Here is a 21,655-nt window from a genome sequence, read left to right as displayed (position 1 = left end):
AAAAGGATAGTACCACGGCTCGGTCCAGGCCATTCAAGAGGCCGTAACGAGGGAGTTAAAGAGCATTGTAGTTTCTGCGTTCCAGGGAGTCTTCAGTGATTGGTAGAGTCGCTGGAAACGCTGTATTGATGCAGAACGGACATATTTTGAGAACTATTAAGTCGATATGTCAAAATTGTGAATACATTTTTTTTTTAAATCAGTTCTACTACTTTCGTGACAAACACTGTATAATGCATTTTAGTTTAACCACGTTCATTTACTTTAGATGGCAGGTGCTCATAATGAATAGTTTTAGACAAATTGAAAGTTCGTTCTGAGAACAATTCACAACGTTTTCCTACAATATACGTTTTCCTGCTCCTTGCTAAAATAGTTGAGTAAATAAGCAAATATTACTATGTATATAGGTCTGCATATCTTTTGTTTATTGTAAATGAGAGTTCTACGAATATTACAATGTATTCAATGGGAATTTCAAAACAAAGCTTTAATTTTTTTAATTGGATTTTCACAGTAACGTGTAGAAGAGTTAAACGGTAGCCTGGGCCCGTCGGAAATAAAATTGGAATGTTTATGGTGGAAGGCAGTGACAGGAGTGAATCATTTTCTTGAATATAACCACTGCAATATAGTACATTGTTCTATCTAATAGAAGTATTATAATTGGAAAGTTGGCCTACCCTCCTTCACTCAAATAAAACTCGGAAAACTTTACCTTCAGTTTTTACGAACAAAATTTCCTCTAGTTCTAATAGAAAATAAAATGTCACATAAGGATATGAAGTTCCACTGAACTTCTTACTAGGGTAGCCAACCTTTCGGTATTTTACCGGACAGTTCGGTTTTTGACTTCCTTTTCCGGTGTCCGGTACGACTTCTAAACCTTACGTTAAATGTCCTTTATTATTTCCTCTTACTAGTACAGTTCTCTGTTCTATTCAGATTATTTTGGAGTGACGAAAGGAATTGTTTGTTGATGAGCATGGTTAAACCAGAGCTTATAATTCACTTTGATATCGACTTGTCGTGATCGGAATTTGCTGAAGACTTCAAGGCAGGGAAATTTACTGAACTTACCAAGACTGCTAAAGGTCAACGAAAGCACATTTTCAAGACCGCAGCTAGCAGCGCTTCATCTTCAGCTACATCTTCCAATTAAATGATGCGTCCAGATCCACTAAAAGTATATAGGCATTATAAGACAGTTCCAGCCCCAGCGAAGTTGATAAGACTTATTTTTCAAGTATATTTTGTGCATGCCATAATTATATTGCCTTTCTGTTTTAAATACGATGTATTATGGTAGTAGACTAGAAAAATTGCGTGTGCCGATTCAATCAAAACTGGTATAAGTAAATTTAATAAATTCTTCAAAAGTAAGTAACGTTTACAATCTTAAAAGTATACGTACTCAAGGAAGGTGTTCGGTATTTCCATTTTAGAAAGTTGGCAGCTCTACTTCTCATGTCCTTCTGAACTGTAGACGCGTTTCTCTCAGGTATTTTTAATTCATTGTTGATCGTATATACATAAGTATTCAGAAAATATATATGCTGCGAATTCAAAGTGCATAACTATCACAAGTATCTTTGCTATTCTGGTTGCAGGTGCGTTGCCAATTGGATGGTCAATTATTTTCCAGTAATATGTCAAAAAGCTGTCATTGGCTGCTCGTACAGTCTGTAAAAGCGTTCTTACAAGTCGAGATATAACCAAAGATTTTCATTAGTATAATCTAAAAATTTTCAATGCATAAACGCACTAACCTTCAAGTTATTTAGCTTATTTATATCTGTTCGTTGAAGCGAGTGTTTGCAAAACTTTTACTATGCGACTCAGTTGCCATTTGCGTGTCTGTCTTTCTCCGTCTGTTGCACGATAATTTTCATAAAACTTATCCGATTTTGACGAAACTTGGTGTGTGTCTCTCTTTCACTTACAAAAATAACTATATTGTTTGAGGGTAGCAATCGTTTTTAGGAACCATCTCCTTGTTGTTCTCCGCAAGTCAATAACAAATTTCCACATTCATTCGTATCCTCCTGTTTCAAGTAAGATACGAATGTAAGTTATATATAAACAACATTATAGTTTTAAATCCATGATTTAAAACAAAAAAAGAGTTTTCTAATATTAATGAAATAAAAATATTTTTAACAATTCGATCAAGATGTGAATAATTATCCTGTGCTTTAACGTACACTGATAAAAATCCGTTCTCCGGACAGCAGTATATTATACAAATATACGGAATCTTATTGCTTACTGCAGAAATCAGTATGCAGCATACGTTATCCATATGCTACATACACACTGCGTGAAGTACAGAAAATTTTAAAAGTAAGGAAAATTATTTATCAGAAACAATCTTGTAAGGTAGACATACGAAGGGGAGTCAAATGAAAACCATCATTATTTTTTTAAATATTATTTATTGGTCACACAGGGTACAGAAGTAAATCACTTTTCAACATCGTCCCCTCCTCGTTCAATGCAAGTCCTCCAGCCTGAATACCTGCAGAAAAAAAGTCTTTTGGGCGACGGCGCAACCACTTGTGCACCGCGTTGCGTACCTCTTCATCGGAGTGGAACTTCCTGCCGCCACTCCTTGCTCGCTCGCTTTGTTTCAGACTGATGGTAATGCACCCATGTTTCGCCACCAGTGACGATTCGTGACAGGAAGGCATTACCGTCACGTTCAGCACGCCACAAAAGGTCTTCGCACGCATCAACACGTCGCTGTTTCAGTTCAGGCGTCAGTTGTCAGGGCACCCATCTTGCAGACACCTTATGAAACTGGAGAACATCATTCACAATATGATGTGCCGATCCATGACTCATGTGTACACATGCTGCAATTTCGTCTTTTGTCGCACGGCGGTTTTCCAAAACGATGGCTTCAACGGTGCATGTGGCTAGTGGGGCTGCCATTTTGGAACTGTTGTTACGCCGGTGTTTGTGCATCTGCTGGCTGCTGCCACCTAGGAGACATCCGGCATACTATCGTAAACAGGCATGCCAACTTACAGCTCACTGGCGCCATATGCAGATTTTTATTTCTACTTTTATGGTTTTCAGTTGACTTACCCTCGTACAAAGTGGTGAATATCTTGGAATGATTCTTCATAAATTTTCATAGGTGTATTCCAAGGATGTTATAAAATAGAGCAGGATTTCTCAACCTGTGGGTCACGGGACGGTCTCATGGGGGTTGAGAAGATAAGCGAAACTTATAAACATAATTAGAATGTAATACCAAAAAATATTTTTAAATGTTATGATTTTTTGTTCTGATAGGCTTATTTTTATTTTATACATACTGTTAAGAACAACAAAAAATAGGTCTACTAAACATTTTCAACAGGTGCATAGTTGTTTAAAAATCAATTTAAATGAAAGAGCGATATGAAACTAATCAAAACTGTATATTGAAGTATCAGAAAAATACAAATGTAAGAAAACCTGCACATTGAAATACAATTAAAATTAAAATCTTATGAGAATCCTGAGCATGGTGTGATTTCACTAGCGCGGCAGTGTCCGGTTCAATCTTCGTGATGCACAATATCAAGTCATTTTGAACTGATACGGATTTCTTGTCATTGTTTTAATTCTTAGCATGAAAGAAAAACTATTTTCGCACAGGTAGAGCTACAATGTAGCAAATGGAATTAATAATTTTAAAAGCAGAACATACCAGACCAGTATTCTTCTTTCTTCTTCAGCCAGAGCTTTTCCAAGTCTTCGTTATAGAAAACCAGTTGCAAGGACTTGTACTTTTTAACCCATTTCCTTTTGGGGAAGTTACTGTATCCACTATATAGAAGAAATGGATTCTACTATTATAGCAATAAATGGATATCGTGAGATCTCCCCAATAGGTATATTAAAAATCCTACACAAGCTTATTATAAACCAGAAATTATAAGGGGGTCGCTGCCAAGAGGATGTGATAAAATGGGTGTCGTGATAGGAATTAGGTTGAGAACCACTGAAATAGAGGATCTGCCCACATGTATCTTCATCCTATTAACTGAATGAAGCCAAAAAACAACCCAGCATCGGCACGTCTGATTGGCTACTCTCGTTTCCGCCATGAATGTTGGCTCAAAACATTGCGATCATATTGGGCGGAGCAGACAGAGCGAAAATGGCGAAAGTATTCATTGTTGCCAAAATTATTACTGCTTAAATATTACTATGATCTCTCCAGTAACAGCTTGAAAAGTTTAATTTTATAATTTCTTAAGAACAGTGAAAAATTTCATTTCCACAATTGTTGCTACGCTTAGGCAAATTAAAAACTTTTTTATGCTAACCCTGCATTAAACAAATTATCTTTAATTTTTTTTAGTTTGTTTTCTTGCATGTTATAACTCTCATGGAATTTCTTTCTTTAGTTGCACATTTCACTTTAATATGTGCAGTTTTCATCCACTATGTTTGAAATATACAGGGTGTCTATAAAATATTTTCATAATTTAAAGTGGTAGTCGCTTTTTATAATCGTATTTAATGAAATTGGTCACATTTGAAAGAAAAAATCAAATATTTTTACGCATGTCAACAATGGACAACAATGTCAATAATGAACGGGATCAAACACAGAAAAAGTAAATTCACTCATGTTTACTTTGTGATTAGTTGATATGGGTTCATTGTTGGATATTTAGCAGGCAGTTGCTGTTTCTGCTGACGGTCACTAGGGAAGCTTTTATGTTCTTTTGCTGTTATGCCGTAATTTGCTAACGTAAATTTATTTCCTTTCTGGTGTTATGTTGTTATTAAAAAATAGGCTAGCTTTAAATTATGGCGGCCCTACAAGAACGAAGTTGATGTGTTTTGGAATATCACAGCCAGTGTTTCTTTCAGACATGTTTTTGGGGGTGCACTGCCCCGCACACCCCGGAGCTCTGAGAGTGTCCCCCCGCACGAGACCAAAATAATAGTCTATAATATAATAATAAATAAAATAGTATCAGCAGTGCCCCCCGGAATACTATGTGTGCACCCCCGGAACACTTTTCCTGAAAGAACGATTGATCGCTGCACACAGGGTCTGGTGCAGGTTCAACGTGCTTTCAGACGAAAGTTTCAACATCAGGTTCTTACACACATGTCAATTTTGAAGTGGTACCGTGATTTTGTGGATCGTGACTACATATGTCATCAAAGGAAAGGCCTTTCAGCGAGACCATCTGTGAATACGGGAATTGTAAAACAAGTTGTATGTACAAGGTGACCAGACGTCCCGTTTTAGTCGGGACAGTCCCTTATTTTCAACCGTTGTCCCGTTTTTTTCTGATTCTCAAACGGGACGCCTAAATGTCCCATTTTAAGCAAAAATGACCCAAGTGTCCCGTAATTATTATTCAAAATATAAATGGTCAATGCAAATTCCACACTCTTCGGTACCAACACTCATTGTGAAGGTTAAGCCGTGTCTAGAATTTCTGAATATTCAAATGAGAATTGAGTGTTCTGTGGTTCAACTGGAAATTCAGTGGGAATTCTGAGTGTTCAAGTAGTTACAAGTATTGTTGGGTATTACTTAAGTTAGAAACGCTGTGTTATCATTCTTACTTTTGTATTTTGTAAATTGAAAATACTGCTGAGTCCCAAAATGCAATGTGGAACATCCTCCCCTGTTGCTGATTCGTATGCGTCCCGTTTTTGAAAGTAAAAGTTCTGATCACCTTGTGTATGTAGCCCTAAGAATCGGGTCCACATTCAATGTGTATGAGGTATAGTAAACAATGTTCTTAGTTTTTCTTTCAAATGCGATCAATTTCATTAAAGACGATTATCTAAAGCGATGTAAATACCATTTTTAAGTATGATAGTACTTTTTATGGACATTGTAATACTCTTATTTACAACAAGTGTTAACAATCAGCCATTTTAATGTCTCTAATATTGCTGACACATTTGTTTCATTCTTTGATTCGGTAGAGTGGATATCACGTTAATTTTATGTAAAATTTACTACATTGTTTTACAATATTTAAATATGCATTTTTTAAAGAAAGGAATAACGGATTATAAGCACAAGATACATGAAAATAACACAGTTCATAAGTATTACGTTTTTCATTTAAATACTGAAATACGACAAGAAAAATGGCGAATACAAGAGACGCGGCATTTAAAAGTAGTTGATACGGAAACATTTTGATTATTAGTACATTCCTGTCACGTAATCTTAGTAGGGAACCAGTAGAGCTTGAACAATTACCAGCATGGAAACATAACGAAAGGGCCACTCAAACGCAACAATCCACCCACAATACTTCATCATTCATTCGCGTCTCGTCCTTCAGCAATATGCAGGTCAGCTGTAGCATTTTGTCACTTTGTTTCATGGCTTATTTCACGATTACAAATACAAAACAGATTTCGTCTACAACACCATTATCTAAGTGTCTCACGAACTTTGATATTAATTGTGTTATTTCAAACATACATGATAATATAGTGAAAATTCAGAAAACGATAACTTTGAAGATCTCTCCAACCACAGCTATTGACAAAAGAAACTCCAGCTCCCAGAAGGACTTAAAAGGAAAATCAATCATAGCTGAGCTAGCAGCAATATTGGGTGCATACAGTAGCAATTCATTCCCAGGGTCATTATTTCAATTTCCAAATCTGTCAGAAGAGGAGGAAAACAACAGTTTAAATTCAACGGAAATGGTATCTGGCAGAGCACCCAACACTCAGGATTATATGGGTAAGAAATGTGTTATTATTTATTACTTGTCATACTAGGAATTATTTGAAATTTACCATCGCAGATAATTACATCTAAAGATATTTACACCAAAGATTATTTCTCTCTGTATTTTCCTATTTTCCCATTGTGTTATTTTCTTGCATAGATTATCTCAAATTTCCTAACTTTGCATATCGTTTTATCGCTTTCAAAATTTAACTACCAGACAGTATTTTTGTACTTACTGTGATTTTTATTATTTACTTGGAATATTTAATCCATCGAATTCTATGACAGCTCAAATGATTCTTTTGGAGGTAAAGAAAGCGCCGTTTCACTTCTTTATACGAAAACTGCACATTTTTGTCCGATGGCAAGACCTGTAGATTCCTTTTATGTAGTGTTATTTATTTTCTTTAGTGTTTAGGAAAATTCAATGGCATTTACCAGCGGCGCTGCATAGTGGCCTCGGTAACGAAAAGGACTGTCAAAAAATATTTCGAAGTTAGTCGTCCGCCTAGTTTTTGGTTAAAAGCGTAATAATTGGTTCCTCTGTGTACCGTAGTTTAATATTTAATTCAAATAGTATTGCCGAGCGAGCGTAAGCGAGTGAATTCGGCTAAGAGCCCCGCAGGACACGTTATTTTCTGTCTTGATTACAGCTAAACGGGAAGGGGGACCTATGTTCTAGAACATAGTCGCCATGATGGTTATGTTACTTACCGTTACATTGACAAATATAACTTTCTCCATGTTTCTTTACAGTTATTTGCTTACTGTGTTTTCTGCAATTTATTTTTAGATTTATTAAGCCATCACTTTTACTTACTTTTAATAGATTTTCTTGATTATCAGCAGCCATGTTTACAAAACAAATGCTCATTACTTTCCCATAATCCTACCATGGACTAATTTTGCGCCAAGTAGTTCCATGTTTAGAACCGTTTATATAAGAAAATATACAACTTTGGCCCTCCTTATACATTATCAAGCACACAAAGAAGCAAATTATTCATTTCTTCCCGTCAAATTTTCAAAATTTTGCTAGAAACGGATGACCAACGTTGGAACTTAACCCAAATATATTAACACAATAAGCTAAAGAAATAGCAATGGACCTATACTATATAGGCCTAATTATAGCTTTCAATTAACTAAACTAGTAAAAATAAGTACTGACAATAAGTTTCAAGTTTTTCTAGCATAGTTGCTTCCAGACTCAGTGGCCTCATCAGTAAGCTTTATAATTGGTAAAATGGTCACTTTCAGAACTACTATGTACAACATATGCAGCAGATTGTTCGTACAGTTAGTGATATACAGTACCAAGGATATAATCGCACATATAAGCCCTGTTTCCACCCAGTAGGTACGGAACAATGTTATATATATCTTCCGTTTCACTATTAACAAATAGTAATTACTACGGCAAACAATTAGAATTAGACGGCTATCAACAAATAAAGGGTTATCAATAACATGTAGTAACCTCCGTCACTACTGCACTTTGTAGCAAATACTTGTGTATATATCAGGCCAGTAGCCAAGCGGGGGCGGGGCTGAATTAGGGGACCTGTTGGTTCTCAGACTAGAATGCTTCATTAAATGGTCTATATATTAAAATGCTAGATTTATATGTACGTGAACATTTATACGTTTGTCGCCAATTCTTTTGATAATTGTATGTCGGAGACCACAAGCTCTAGGAAGATACCTTTTACACCGATCGATTGCAAATTTTTGTGTAGATACTCCAGTTCTAATTGAATATTTTTTAAAAAATGGCCGTTATTGTTTTATTACATTTTCTAAGGGGTACTCTGGAAGTATTGAAATTTTAAAAAGCATCATATCCTACGTGTTATACATTCCAAAACAATATAGTTCTATATAGGAGTTGTATGTCTCAGCAGTTTGTTTCATGACCAAATGATAATGAAAAACGAAAGATAACCATTTCCAGTCTAAGATGAATCTTTATTGTTTGGCGTGTTTTGCCCAATGAACACCATATATCACTGACATTATAATTAATTGTATATGTAATGTATTTGCTTATTACATACTGCATGCAAGAAGAAAAAAACATTGGTCATACATGAATTAGAAACTCCAACAGGAAGTAGGCTCAAATCTTGTAAACGGTGCAAGATATTAAAAAATAAAAAATAAAAATAAATAAAAAAAATCTCTCTTTATGTGGTACCCCTTGCCGATTTTTATAAAGACGTCTTTCACTTGTGTATGTAAAGGGACATGTACAGATGTTGTGAGGAATGACAAGGAGATTCATACTCATATGTGAATGATGCGTTGTGTAGGGAGCGCAGGTTCAGATAGTATATTAATCAAAAATATCAATTTAATCATGTGTAAGAGATGTTCTATTTATTTTAAATTAATTTTATCACGAGATGAATATATACTGTATATATATAACAGATAGCAACGGATGAGAGATAGATAGGAGGAATGCACAACTTTTCAGTTAAAACTTAACAAAAATTTCTCGGTAATTCTTTAGACACCTTAGATAAAATGTAGCGAGTGGAGTTAACTGATGAAGTAGAATGGTGCGAAACACATATGAATCTCTTGTCGAATTTAGGACGACTACAGAAGGCAAGTGCCAAAATCCATTAAGAACAACTGAATCTGAGACGGGTTTCGTGTCTAGGTAAGAACCTAGAAGCTAACAAGACAAAATGAGATTGACAACTCAATATGAAGCAACAAGGAAAACATATTTTCTGCATTATAATATTGGCCTAAATATTTTTGTTTTTTAATTCCTTGAGAATAGAAAAAATTGTATTATTTAGTTTTACATTTAACCGGTACCACTGTCGAGCATTGGCTCTCAAATTAGAGAAGTTGTTTTTTTTAAAAATGTTACTTTACCAAGAAATTGTGCTTTAATATGACTAAGAATTCATGATTTCGGGAAGATTAAACGAACATTTCACAAAGATATATATGCTAATGAAATGATTATTTGATATATATATCACACAAATAAACATTTCATTAGCAATTCTATAAGAAGAAGTGATTTCTTCTGATTTCTCCTAACCCTTTTGGGACTTTTGGTACGAATCTGTATCATGGAGTAGTGCTGTGTTTAAACGCTTATGAAAGTCACGTATTGAACCCGTTTTTTATTGGTTAAGTCAAGCATGTACCAAGGAACACCCCAAATGCACTTTAAAACCAAATGGTCAACTTGGTGATGCCAAGTGGGAGTGGAGAAGCGTGACTTGTTTTCTTAAGGCAAATTTTTTAAAAAATCCCGCCCTTAGTGTTCAAGATATCCGATTCAAATTTTGCATACGGCTTGTGTTGACATTTAAGTATTCCTCATTTTCTTTTTTGAGATCCCTACGTGAGATCCCTACGGGCCAGAGGGGTGCAAATATTCGGACGGGGTTATTTTCACAAAAATCCGGTTTTGCCTAATTTCCGGTTTAAGGTGCATGGTACAGATATGTGAGTGGTACTGCTGGAAAGGGCGTGTAATACTGAAGAAAATGACGTTCGAACCATAATCCTAGGCCAAATAGTAATGTTGTAGGAATTTTTAGAATTATATATTAGACCTTCAGATTTTCAATTTTTTTTCCTCTCCTTTGCTTTCAATATATCAGATTGAAACTTTGCACACGCGTTGTGTGCATAACTGCGTATTTTTTAAGAGATTCCCACGTGAACCCAGGCTCGGGCCAGAGGTTTGCGAAATTTTGATTAAAAAAAAAAAAAAAAAAAAAAACCTGGTTTTCCCCAATTTTCCAGCTGTGGTGTATAATATGAACAAGCGGGTGGTACCGTTGGAAAGGATGCTCTATTCTAAAAAAACAGGTTTGAAATATGATCCTATGATAAATAGTAAGGAAGCAGTAGCAGTTTGAGTGAAAGTATAAAATTTAGCTCAAAAAGTGGAAATTCCATCTATAAGAAGGTGTAAGTGATTTCTCCTAATAAAAATCCGCAAGGGATAGTTTATTGTTGAGGAGATTTTTTTTTCTTTTTTTCATTTCTCTTTTCATTTCTTTTTTGGGGATGTTCACCTTATTTTCTATAAAATAATAAAAGAGCACTTATTATATTTTCTTTCAGCGTCCGATATTCTTTTACATATTGTTTTGCTTCTGTTTGTGTATACTTTGGAACGTCGATACAAAATAAGAAAGATTATCCTTATCAAAATAATCTCAATTGAAATTTCAACATATTTACACGTTGCATGACGCCTGCATACGGAAAATGGGATCTGGAATGTGTTTCTTCATTCAACTGTTTGTTCGTTCTAATGTGTATTCACCCGCTCAAGTGGACATAATGTTTAACACAGAGAAAAAGAATTGTAGGTGGCGTAGTTAAAAAGATAGGTTACATGCGTAATTCCTGTAGTTTTTGGACTTAACGTACAACAGACGTATAACTGAAAACGCATGTTTTATAATACTTTCTGTATAAGTGTTTCATCTATACGTACTTTCCGTATGAAACAATGTAGGCGGTCAGGATCTCACATACAAATGAACGTATATAACATATAGCTGACGAAGGTAACATAAGTATATGCATGTGATATACGGAAAACTGTTCGATATCAGACATCCTGCAACGGCATGATGTAACACCTAAGGGCAGTGCCTATGTAGCATACGGATAACGTATGGTCCGTACTGATTTCTATAGTAAGTAAGAGGATACCGTATATTTGTACAATATACCGCTGTCCGGAGAACGGATTTTTCTGAGTGAAGCTCTTAGGACATTCTTCAGGAGCATTTTTCGAATTATTTTCCTACTCATAAAAAGAAAGTAGTTTATTAAAGGGTGCAAATAAAAAAAAAGAAATCACAAATTAATATATCATTAACAACCTTATAAAATGGTGTAAGTTGTTTACATAGAATAAGAATTTTAGAAATGATATAAAAAAAAAAAGGATCAAAAGATTGCGATCTTCGCTAAGAATTTTAGGAAAGATCCAAAAATGCATCAAAAGATTGCGATCTTGTCAATAATTAGTTTTTGGATCAGGGACCACAAAATTTTTTAAATGGGCCCTAAATCGAGTTTTCGTATTTTCTACGGAATGAGTACATCATAATGAGTTAAGTGATAGTTTGGATTTGGCTATACTGTATGTAGTTTTCCAGATATAAGGCTAGAAGAAAATTTTGACTGGAATATATTGGATCTTTTGATCCAAAAATCCCAAAACGGTAGAGTACGCTTGGGGTTAAGTTTCTTTTACACGAGTGTCTCAGAAATAACACAGGTAATTTTGTTTTAAACAACTCGGTGACCCAAAACGATATATTCCTTGTAAAAAATATAAACGTGTAACAGGTCCGCCAACTTTCCACTTGTCTTCATCAGACACTGCATATAATTAAGGGAAGATAATGTCTGATGAAGCCAAAGTGGAAAGTTGGCGGACCTGTTACACGTTTATATTTTTCACAAAAACGTATTCTTTTTCTCAGCGAATACTTTAAATCAGATTTAAGCGTGTTAAAAGCAATGCTTGAGCGATGGAAAATATTACAGGTGATTTTGTTATATTTCTTAAATAAATACTATATCATTATCTAGCCTATAAAACGGCGTAAGTCATTTCTCCTAAAAAAAAAACACAAGGGGTGGTTTATTATTGGGGTGAATTTTTTTGGGGACTAGCTACTCAGAAACAGGCGATTTTGTTCATATTTCGTGAATATATAGTTTTTATTAATAAAACCAGAATGTGCCGTAAGTGGTTTTTTATTTCAAAATTCACAAGAGTAGCTTAATCTAGTATTTTTCCCGACGATTTCCTCGAATATGACGCAAGCGATTTAGTTCATATTTCATAAATAAATATTTTATTAATTATTCTATAATGATGTAAATCATTTCCTTTAAAATTGCCAAAGGGAGAATTTATAATTGAGGATGGGATTTTATCGGATAATTTTCACCAAAAAAGATCTCAGGCGATTTTGTTCATATTTCGTAAATAGGCTACAAGTTGTTGCGCCTAAGCCTTCGGCTAGCTGTACACTATATACTAAAATCGTCATTAGTTATTTCCATAGTTAAACTTCCAAACTATGGTATACATTTTTTAAAATTATACTATGCATAAGCGTCGAAACTCTCATAGAACCAGGCCCGTATCCACGCGGGGCCTAGGGGGCCGCCCCCCTAAATTTTTGCTGGCCCCCTCTAAAATTTTCACGGTAGGCTTGCAAATTAACTATAATATGGTGATGAACTGATATTGATGAACTGATGATATTGTTGGATCGGGCCCCCCCTAACTTCTGCCGGGCCCCCCTAAATTTTTGGGCTGGCTACCGGTCTGCATAGAACGGCTTTTGTCTGTCTGTCCGTCTGTTGACAGCACTGTTAAAAATACTGAGAAACCGTTTCTTATCTGTGCACCGAGAATATCTTTTCTTGAAAACAAGAGTTTGAAACTCTCATTAATGAGAAATAAAGAAAAGTAGATGAGGTTGTATTAAGTGGAACGAGAAAATAGACTGTTATTTTCCTTAGGAACAAGAATGGTCAAGTCTCATTTCTAAGAAAATATTGTCTCGGTGAACAGGTAAGAAACGGTTTCTCAACTTTAAGAAATTATTTTTATCACTGAGGCATCAGGGCAAAAACGGTAAGAGACATCGAGATGCAATTGTTTGCAAACGATTCAGCATCTCAAGACAATGTACCGTGACTATCCCCAAACACTCTACCAAAACGGGAAATTGCTGAAATTTACTACTAAGCTTACTTCCAGTTTCAATACTGGTTTTCATACAGCAAAAACGGTCAAAGGTATCGAGATGCGTTTTTCGCAATTGATTCATCGTTCCAAGAATGGGTTGTATACCCCCAGCTAAACTTTGTTCAAGCCGGGAGCTATTCGAATTAACCATTTTTGTGTCAATACTTATCCTCATAGAAGAAAAATGGTAATAGATAGCAACAAGCTGTATTCGACTATTGCAGTGTTTCTTCCAGACATGTTTTTCTAGGGGCAGTGCTCCCCGGATGAGACCAAAATAATACGTTTATAATAATAAATAAAATAGTACCAGCAGTATCCGCCGGAATACTACGTATACTCCCCTCCCCGGAACACTTTTTCTGAAAGTACGACTGGACTATTAATTGATGATGTCAAGGATTATTATTATACAGAAAATGTAGAGAGGTATGAAAATAAGAAACGGTGGAATGACTACCCAATGAAACCCATATGACCTTGCTATACCAGAGTTCTTAAGTTAGTTTGGACTTGGTTTGTACGTGCGACCTGACGATTCATTTCACTGAGTTTACTTTATCAAACCATCTTCTGGAACCGAGTTTTAACGGGAGCAAAGAATATTAGCATATCAATTTCCACTCTACAAAGAAATAAAGGCAAACGAGAACATTAATCTCAGATACTTGATCAATTTAGTTTGTTCTATACATACGCACTTAAATACACATATGCTCATAAACAGAATTATAGTCCATGCACTTGTCTGACGGTATTATTAGAATGAGTGTAGGGATACGGCATAGAAAATAAAACAACAATTGCATACAGCGTCCGTAACAGAAACTTTCTCTAGAATAGAGCAACATTACTTTTGGATAACATAATGTACACTCATGTCCAAAATTATTGTCGCATATCTATAAATATGTTGTTGTAGGAATATAATTTGATAACGAATTCGTCCGGTATTTCTTACAATGTTAGTATGTATACAATCGGCAAAGATGGCAAAGATGACAAGATGGCAATGTTAGTATGTATGTGGCAAATTTCATGTCAAAAGAGCAGTAAATACGAACAATAAAACGAAAATAAAACTTTCTTGTCCACTTAGCAACATTTTGTTTTACTCATTCTAATTTTTGTATTTATTCATTTTCATTTCCTACGAAATTTACCACAAATATACATTTCCCGATTATACACAAAGTATCACTATTAATAGTACTCTGTAAAATCATTATCAAATTATATTCTTACAAGAAGACAGTTATAGACATGCGACAATAATTTTGGACATGAGTGTACATGTTGTAACTTGTGTTCTTAACTTATACTGTTTTATTTTGATAAACAGTCTGTATGGAGTTAAAAATACTGGTTGGTGGCTTATCTCACGTAGGAACAAATAGCCTCTCATTAAAACACAGATCAGTCGAGAATCTTTTCTTGTCTTGTCTTCATCACCTTTAATGGCGTTTAAAAATATTTGGTGCACCGACAACTAAGGTCTTGTGTGCTACAGATGTAGAAATATTGAATTACTTGTGTAAAAATGAATTATTTGATAGAATTGTATTAAAAATTTACAAATGGCGGACGCCGCCATTTGCAATAATTAGCCGGCTTGAAAGTCGAAGTACCTGTGACATATAGTTGATAAAAGTTAAAAATTGATATCAGTATGCTCGTGAAAGAAGTAAAGAATATGTCAAAATCATGAAAAACGTAAAATTGTCATGATAGGGAGAAAAATTGTCATAATAGGAGGTATCAAAGTTAAAATCAGGAAGGAGATCCAGCGGGACGAAGAGGGCCAGCTACCCAGTTACTCAGGGTGTAAAAATCAGGAAAAAAGTGAAAATTAATGAATTCTAGATGGCTAGTGTAATTGTATATGAGTGAAAGTGTGTTTGTGATTAGATTTGGATGTTTGAATTATGTGTAGGATGAACACTTTTCACTTTATCCACTTCCTCTTCTTTACAACACACTAGGAGATGTTAACACTACCTATGTCACCGCTGAACCAAATAGCACCGCTACCAGTTGAGAATCAGTACGTAAAATTTGATATGATATCTTCTCTTAGCCAGGGGCGGATCCTGGACCGACTTCTGGGGGGAGGGTTGTCATAATGCTACTTTTAAGGGCTCCAAACTCTGGGGATGGATTTTATTTATATATAAAAAACAATAAAGTTTTCTCTTCTGGGGGGGACGATCGCCCCCACTGGAATTGCCTCTGCTCTTAGCAATGGATACTAGGTATACAACAATATGACATACTCTGTACAAGAATATTCACCTATTGTTAAGCAATATGCTTTTAACCATTTAATTGTAACGCGATTGGTTAAGAAGTTATAGCAGCAAAAGTTTGACACTGAGTGTTTACTGGTGAGCATTTCAGAAAAATAAAGCTCTCTAAAACAATTTTAACGGCACTTTTTGTAACATTATGAAAATGTGTACTTTTGATTGTAATCAGATCCTGCTGAACATGAAAGAACATGTTTTCATTTTGCTTTCTTATGGTCTTCGTCTCCCTTAACCTAAAGAGATATCACGGAACGTTAAAGTGAAATATTTCATTTCTTTTTAGCTTCCTTATAGCTGAAATCCAAGATGGCGGCCAAAATGGCTGCTGCGTGAATTGCTATTGAAATTAGCTACAAAAATTTTCGAGGTGAAGAACTCCATTTGTAACCTTTGAGATACAATCCGACCGAAGGAAGCCAAGATGGTTTCTAAATTCAGCTACAAAACAAAAGAACTGCACATTACATTGTGAAGTATCGTTATCGGGATCAAAGATCTCATTGATGTTGCTTAATTTGATTCTCACACCGGAGGTGCTCAAAAACTCAAGATGGCTCCCGAAAAATGGCTCAATGCATAAAAAAATGTAATCAAAAGTAATAACAGCAGAGCATCCTTCTGGGAATGAGCTGAATGCATCATTGATGGTCTCTTTCATTCTCTTCTGACTTCTTTCCCTTTATCAGGGCAGGGTCACCTCCACCCAAATTCAGAAATTATACACACTAAAGAATACGATATTTGAGCGGTTTATTTTCAAAAGGGAACATTTCAATTTCCAATCTTCTCTATAGACATACCACACTGACTTAATACTTAGTCTTCCGTTCCAAGCGCTGTTGTCGGCTAAGGAAATTCCACTCCCTTTCTCTCGCTTGGCAATAGATCAATCCTTAATTGGCTTAACGCGTGGGTATGTCGACGGTGTGAGCTTTAGTTCGCATTTTTGCCACGGATAAAGACATTTTGGCAACACTATAGATTGAGTTTTAATGGCTTCTGGATCTATAGCATTAACTCTGTCGGATTGTGCTATAGGATTTATGCAAACGGGAATGTTTTGGTAGAATTCACAATATAACGTTAATCGTGTCTAGAAGAAAGAAATATAGCTACTTCGTTCACTCGTTTCCATAGTAAAATTGACAATTGTTCAACATTCCAGCCCAAAGATTGAGAAAGCGATAAAGACCAATTGAGAAAAGAAAAAAGAAAAAAAAAACTGGAAATGGAAAGGTTCCCTTTTGGAAATAATTTCCTCATTTGAAACAATTCGTATCGTTAGACGAAAGAAGAAAATCGGGATATACATAAATGTATGATGCATTTAAATCTTATAAACTAGTATAAGAAACGAAATACTCATAAAGTGACATCCAAAGTATATGAGACATAGGAATTTGAATCCAATCCGTTTGGATAATTAACTCCAGATCGTGCACAGAAAAAGTGAGTGCCGTAGCAATTAGACCTTGGCAAATTAAGCTAACAAGCCTTATAATGACCAGAGGTATTCTGTCATTATTGGCAGGTCACTTGGCGCAACTGAGAAGCTTCCATGCTCCACGGCCTTCAGCTAACATCTTCATCTTCACGTATGATCTTTCTGCTTTTATATCGTTCATTAATTGTAGCCTCCTTTGCTCTCTCCCTCTCTTTCCTGGCACCATATTTTCTAGCACGTTCCCCATGGTACAGTTCCTTCTTACACAATGTCCAAAACAGTTTTCTTCTCTTCTGAACTATATCTAAAAGTGTTCTTCTCTCTTCCACAATTTTTAACACCCTCTCATTCCTTTCTCATTCTTCTCCTCTGCCACATTTCGAAAACTTTCAGTCGTTTCCCATTATATTTTTGTAATGATCATATTTCTGCCCTATATAATACAATACTCCACACGAAGCATTTTATGAGTCTTTTTCTCAACTCTTTGTTCTAGGTCCCACAAAATAGACTTTTCTTCCTCCTAAAGGCTTATTTCGCCATTCCTATCCTCGTTTTTATTTCACGTTCACACTTCATATCATCACTGATAATACTGCCAAGTTATCGAAAACTCTATCAGTTGTTCTATTTTCTCTCTTTTTCTATATTTGACGCCTATTGCTTCGCTCCAATGACCATGGCCATCGTCTTCCTAAGATTTATTTTCATCGATTGATTTCTTTTTCACACCGCAACCAGTGCCATATCATTTGCAAACCTTATAGGCCTACAACTAATCATTCTACCTCCTACTGAAATGCTGTGTTCATTAAGATGATTCTTTTTCACTCTTTCTTCTAGGTAGATATTAAATAATGTTGCCGAAAGACGGCATCCCTGTCAAATTCCGCTTCAAATTACACTCTTCTGTCATTTCCTTCCCCATTCTAACACTTACTTGTGGTTTATATATGTTTTTTCATGAGTCTTCGATCTTTCTATTCCAACTCAACCTTTTTCAGAACTCCCAGGAACAGTTCCCAATTTATGGAATCAAAAGTTTTTTCTTGAATCAATAAATACAGCATACACTTCTTTCCCTTTTCCTATAAACCTTTCGTCTATCACCCTTAATAATCCAATTGCATCTGTTGTGCCCTTACATCTCCTGAACCCGAACTGTTCTTCCTGAACTTCTTCATTCCTCTCCACTCCGTAGAACCTTCTGTTCAGAATTCGAAACAAAATATTTGCTGCATGAGATATGAGACAAACAGTTCCATAATCTTTACATCTTTCTAGGTTTGATTTCTTAGTCATCGGTGCCATGATCGGTATTATGGTCGTCAAGAAGTCTTTCGCCCACTCTTCTGATTTATATACTTCATTGCATAGTCGGAACAATTCTTTTTTGACCTTGTCTCCCATGAAATTGATTTATATATTACCTATTCTGTTGCCTTTCCATTGATTATCTCGGATATACTTTTCCAAATTTATCCGAAGAATATTTAATACTTTATCATCTTCATGTACTTCGTTCTCTAGCTCAACATCTAGGTCACACGGTTCAATCCTAGGTTATGGGTCAAAAGTATAGACGAAAACTATATAAGTCCTCAAAATATTCTTTCAGTCTTCCTAAGACTTCACTTCTTTCGCTGACTACCTTCCCATTCTTATTTTCTACTGCCATCGAAATACCCTTTTGTTATAAAGTGTCAATTAAAGTTGTAAAGTAAACTGGCAATAAAGCATTTCATCCATTTGAGACAAAACATATCGTAGTGACGATTTACCAGTGTTTCTTAAAATGGTAAACGTGATTTTCTGTATTGAAGAATACAGTGAACACAATAGTAAATGAAAAATCGTAAAATTTGCATTACAATTCGATTAAATCTAGTTTATAGTTTCATACATTATAGTTCGATATTTTCGAGGTGAGATCGAGACTTTGCACTCGAGCAATAGCCCGAGATGAAGTCAAACATTTGCTGATCCAATTGAGAACGAGACTTTGATTTTCGATTCGATACGAAACCGAGGCTGAGATCGTTATTTGTCGATGGAGACTGTATGTAGTCTTATCTCTTATTGCCTCGATACCTTCCCCATCTCTATTCCTAGTAGCACTTCCGCTTGCAATAGAGTAATGGAGCGGGAGACGCAATTTATCATTATGGTACTAAATTCATACAAGGAAACTTCTCTCTGCCTATTACTCTTTTTCTGCTACGGTGGTCGTAACGACAACTTGTAGAAATATGCATATGTTATTAAGGGTAATGGTCCGTGTCTTATGATATAATTTCCTATGGTCTATATCAGCGTTTCCCAACCTTTTTCAACTTGCGGCACACTACGGCTGTAAGTGGAATTCTCGCGGCACACTTACAGATATTTTTATTATTTGCAAATATAAAATATCATGGTATTTTTTCTGTGATTACTGATCTCCTTCTCACAGAGATGAAAGCTCGATCACTGGTTTCCCCTATGCTAATTCATTATGCTTATTTTTTATTCTAATTTTAAAACAGAAAATAATTGCAAGGAAATAAAGGATTTGGATTTTTAAAAATACGCTTTCTTTCTCGAAAACTGTATCCAACTTTTCACTAAGAACGAAGATCACTAAATAACAAACGAACAAACAAATGTCTTGTACTTTTAACTTTGCTGTTTTAACCAAAACCGGTGCATATTATTGCAATCACACAGCTTGCGATGCGTCGAAGTCAAAACACACCCGTTGAACGAAGTGTTGTTCTGTCATTCACGTGCGAATGAGTGTTCTACGAACGTTCATTTGACGCGTACGTACAAGTGCTCGGTGTTAGTAAGACTCTGAATTTAAGCGTAACGTAGCAGCTAACCGTGGAAAATTTGTACGAGCCGAAATACTGTCTGCTGCACAATAATAGATGTAGAATAATATATTAGAATTACAGTAATTTTTTCCATGGTAGAAATTCATAGTAATGTGAAATACAAAAACATACATTTTTTCCTATGTCTTGCAATTTGGTTGCTATAGAATTAATAATTTTGTTTCGATTTCCTCGCGGACACCAGTGTGCCGCGGCACACCTGTTGGGAAACGCTGGTCTATATCGTAGGGTATCATTTCCTTTTTTTCTGGCAAGGCGTGTAGAAACTTGTCCTTTCTGGATAGTTCTTTATAGAGTAGGAGAGGAAGCCATAGTGGACGGATGTAAGTTCGTTTATAAAGAAGACTAATTATAAAAATAATAAGTTAAACGCAGAAAATCCACGAAGAACACAGTAGTTAAACCAAATTCGATTTCTTACGTTATCAGCTGGTATATGAATTACCGGTACCTTTTAAATATTTCTATAACGAACGGGGGCCGCGGTGGCTCAGTGGTAGAGCGTTCACCTCTGGTGCTTGGGGTCCCGGGCTAGATCCTAGCCCCCGCCAAGTGAAATTTGTGGTGGACAAACACCGTGTGCATGGGCTTTCTCGGGGTTCTCCCGTTTCCTCCCACTTTCTTCATTCCATCATTTCATTCATTACTCATCATCACCGTCTCCTTTAGCCTAACCGGCATAATCGTGGAACGTAAAACTCAAAGATTTCATTTCATTTTTTAAAATATAACGAACCCATTGCTATTATATAACCTAAAACGTTATATCATGAGTGTTGAAATCAAAAGATGTAAATTTCCCCTATTTTAGTTTATTTTTGTATTTATGTGATGTATTCACTAGGTTTATAGTTTCTACTTTGTTATGGGTCAAATGGTCCAAGTGGCTCAAACGATCCGAAGGAGTCAAACGGTTCAAATGAGTCAAATGATCCAAAACAGCTAACTAAACAGACACTAATTTTATAAATTTTGACCGAAACCTTCTAATTCTTACATTCTTGTCATTATTCCTTTTATAATTCTATTAGGGAAAACACTTGGGCCAAGTCCTCTACATCACTGAGTTTATTATAAAGTAAGATTATATTATACAGGGTGTTTGAAAACAACACCGACAATGTTTGGGAGGCGATTCTTGACACAAAGATAAGACAAAAAGTATAGACCAACCTGGGTGCACAAATGCTTTCTTTCGGAGTTATAGGCTACCAAAAACACGAAAAAATGAAGTTTAAAGGTCCATAGCTCCAAAACTATGCGACTTACCCTAGTCAGATCAAGACCTCAATGAGGAAATAATATGCGCGCTATTCAAAAATATATTTTTTTTAAGCCTCCACTTTCCTCTGCCTTTGCCATTTAATATGGTCTTATTAAATGGCAAACGCTACTGCCTCTTATTCGTAATTCTCCCTCTACTCCTTTTTAAATTTTTTTTTCGGATGATTTCTCTTCTCTTTTTATGATTGACCTCAGTTAGGGTGAGGCGAGGCTTACCTTTTATTGGCATGATACCTAAAACAAAATTTAAAT

At 35.5% G+C, this 21,655-nt stretch overlaps 1 protein-coding gene across 1 annotated transcript in view; it reads left to right on the top strand.

The window, feature by feature from the left end:
- The first annotated feature begins 6,309 nt into the window (after nt 1-6,309).
- LOC145672840 (uncharacterized) overlaps nt 6,310-21,655 on the top strand; it is a 36,287-nt gene continuing 20,941 nt past the window's right edge. Inside the window, exon 1 of the mRNA XM_081741990.1 lies at nt 6,310-6,733. Coding sequence (XP_081598116.1) covers nt 6,328-6,733 — 406 coding nt within the window. The 5' untranslated portion in view covers nt 6,310-6,327. The remainder of the gene's footprint in view (nt 6,734-21,655) is intronic.

Source organism: Thermobia domestica, chromosome 16 (assembly GCF_964235325.1).
Source record: "Thermobia domestica chromosome 16, izTheDome1.hap1.1, whole genome shotgun sequence".
Classification (NCBI taxonomy): domain Eukaryota; kingdom Metazoa; phylum Arthropoda; class Insecta; order Zygentoma; family Lepismatidae; genus Thermobia; species Thermobia domestica.
This window is presented reverse-complemented; position numbering and strand designations above follow the sequence as displayed.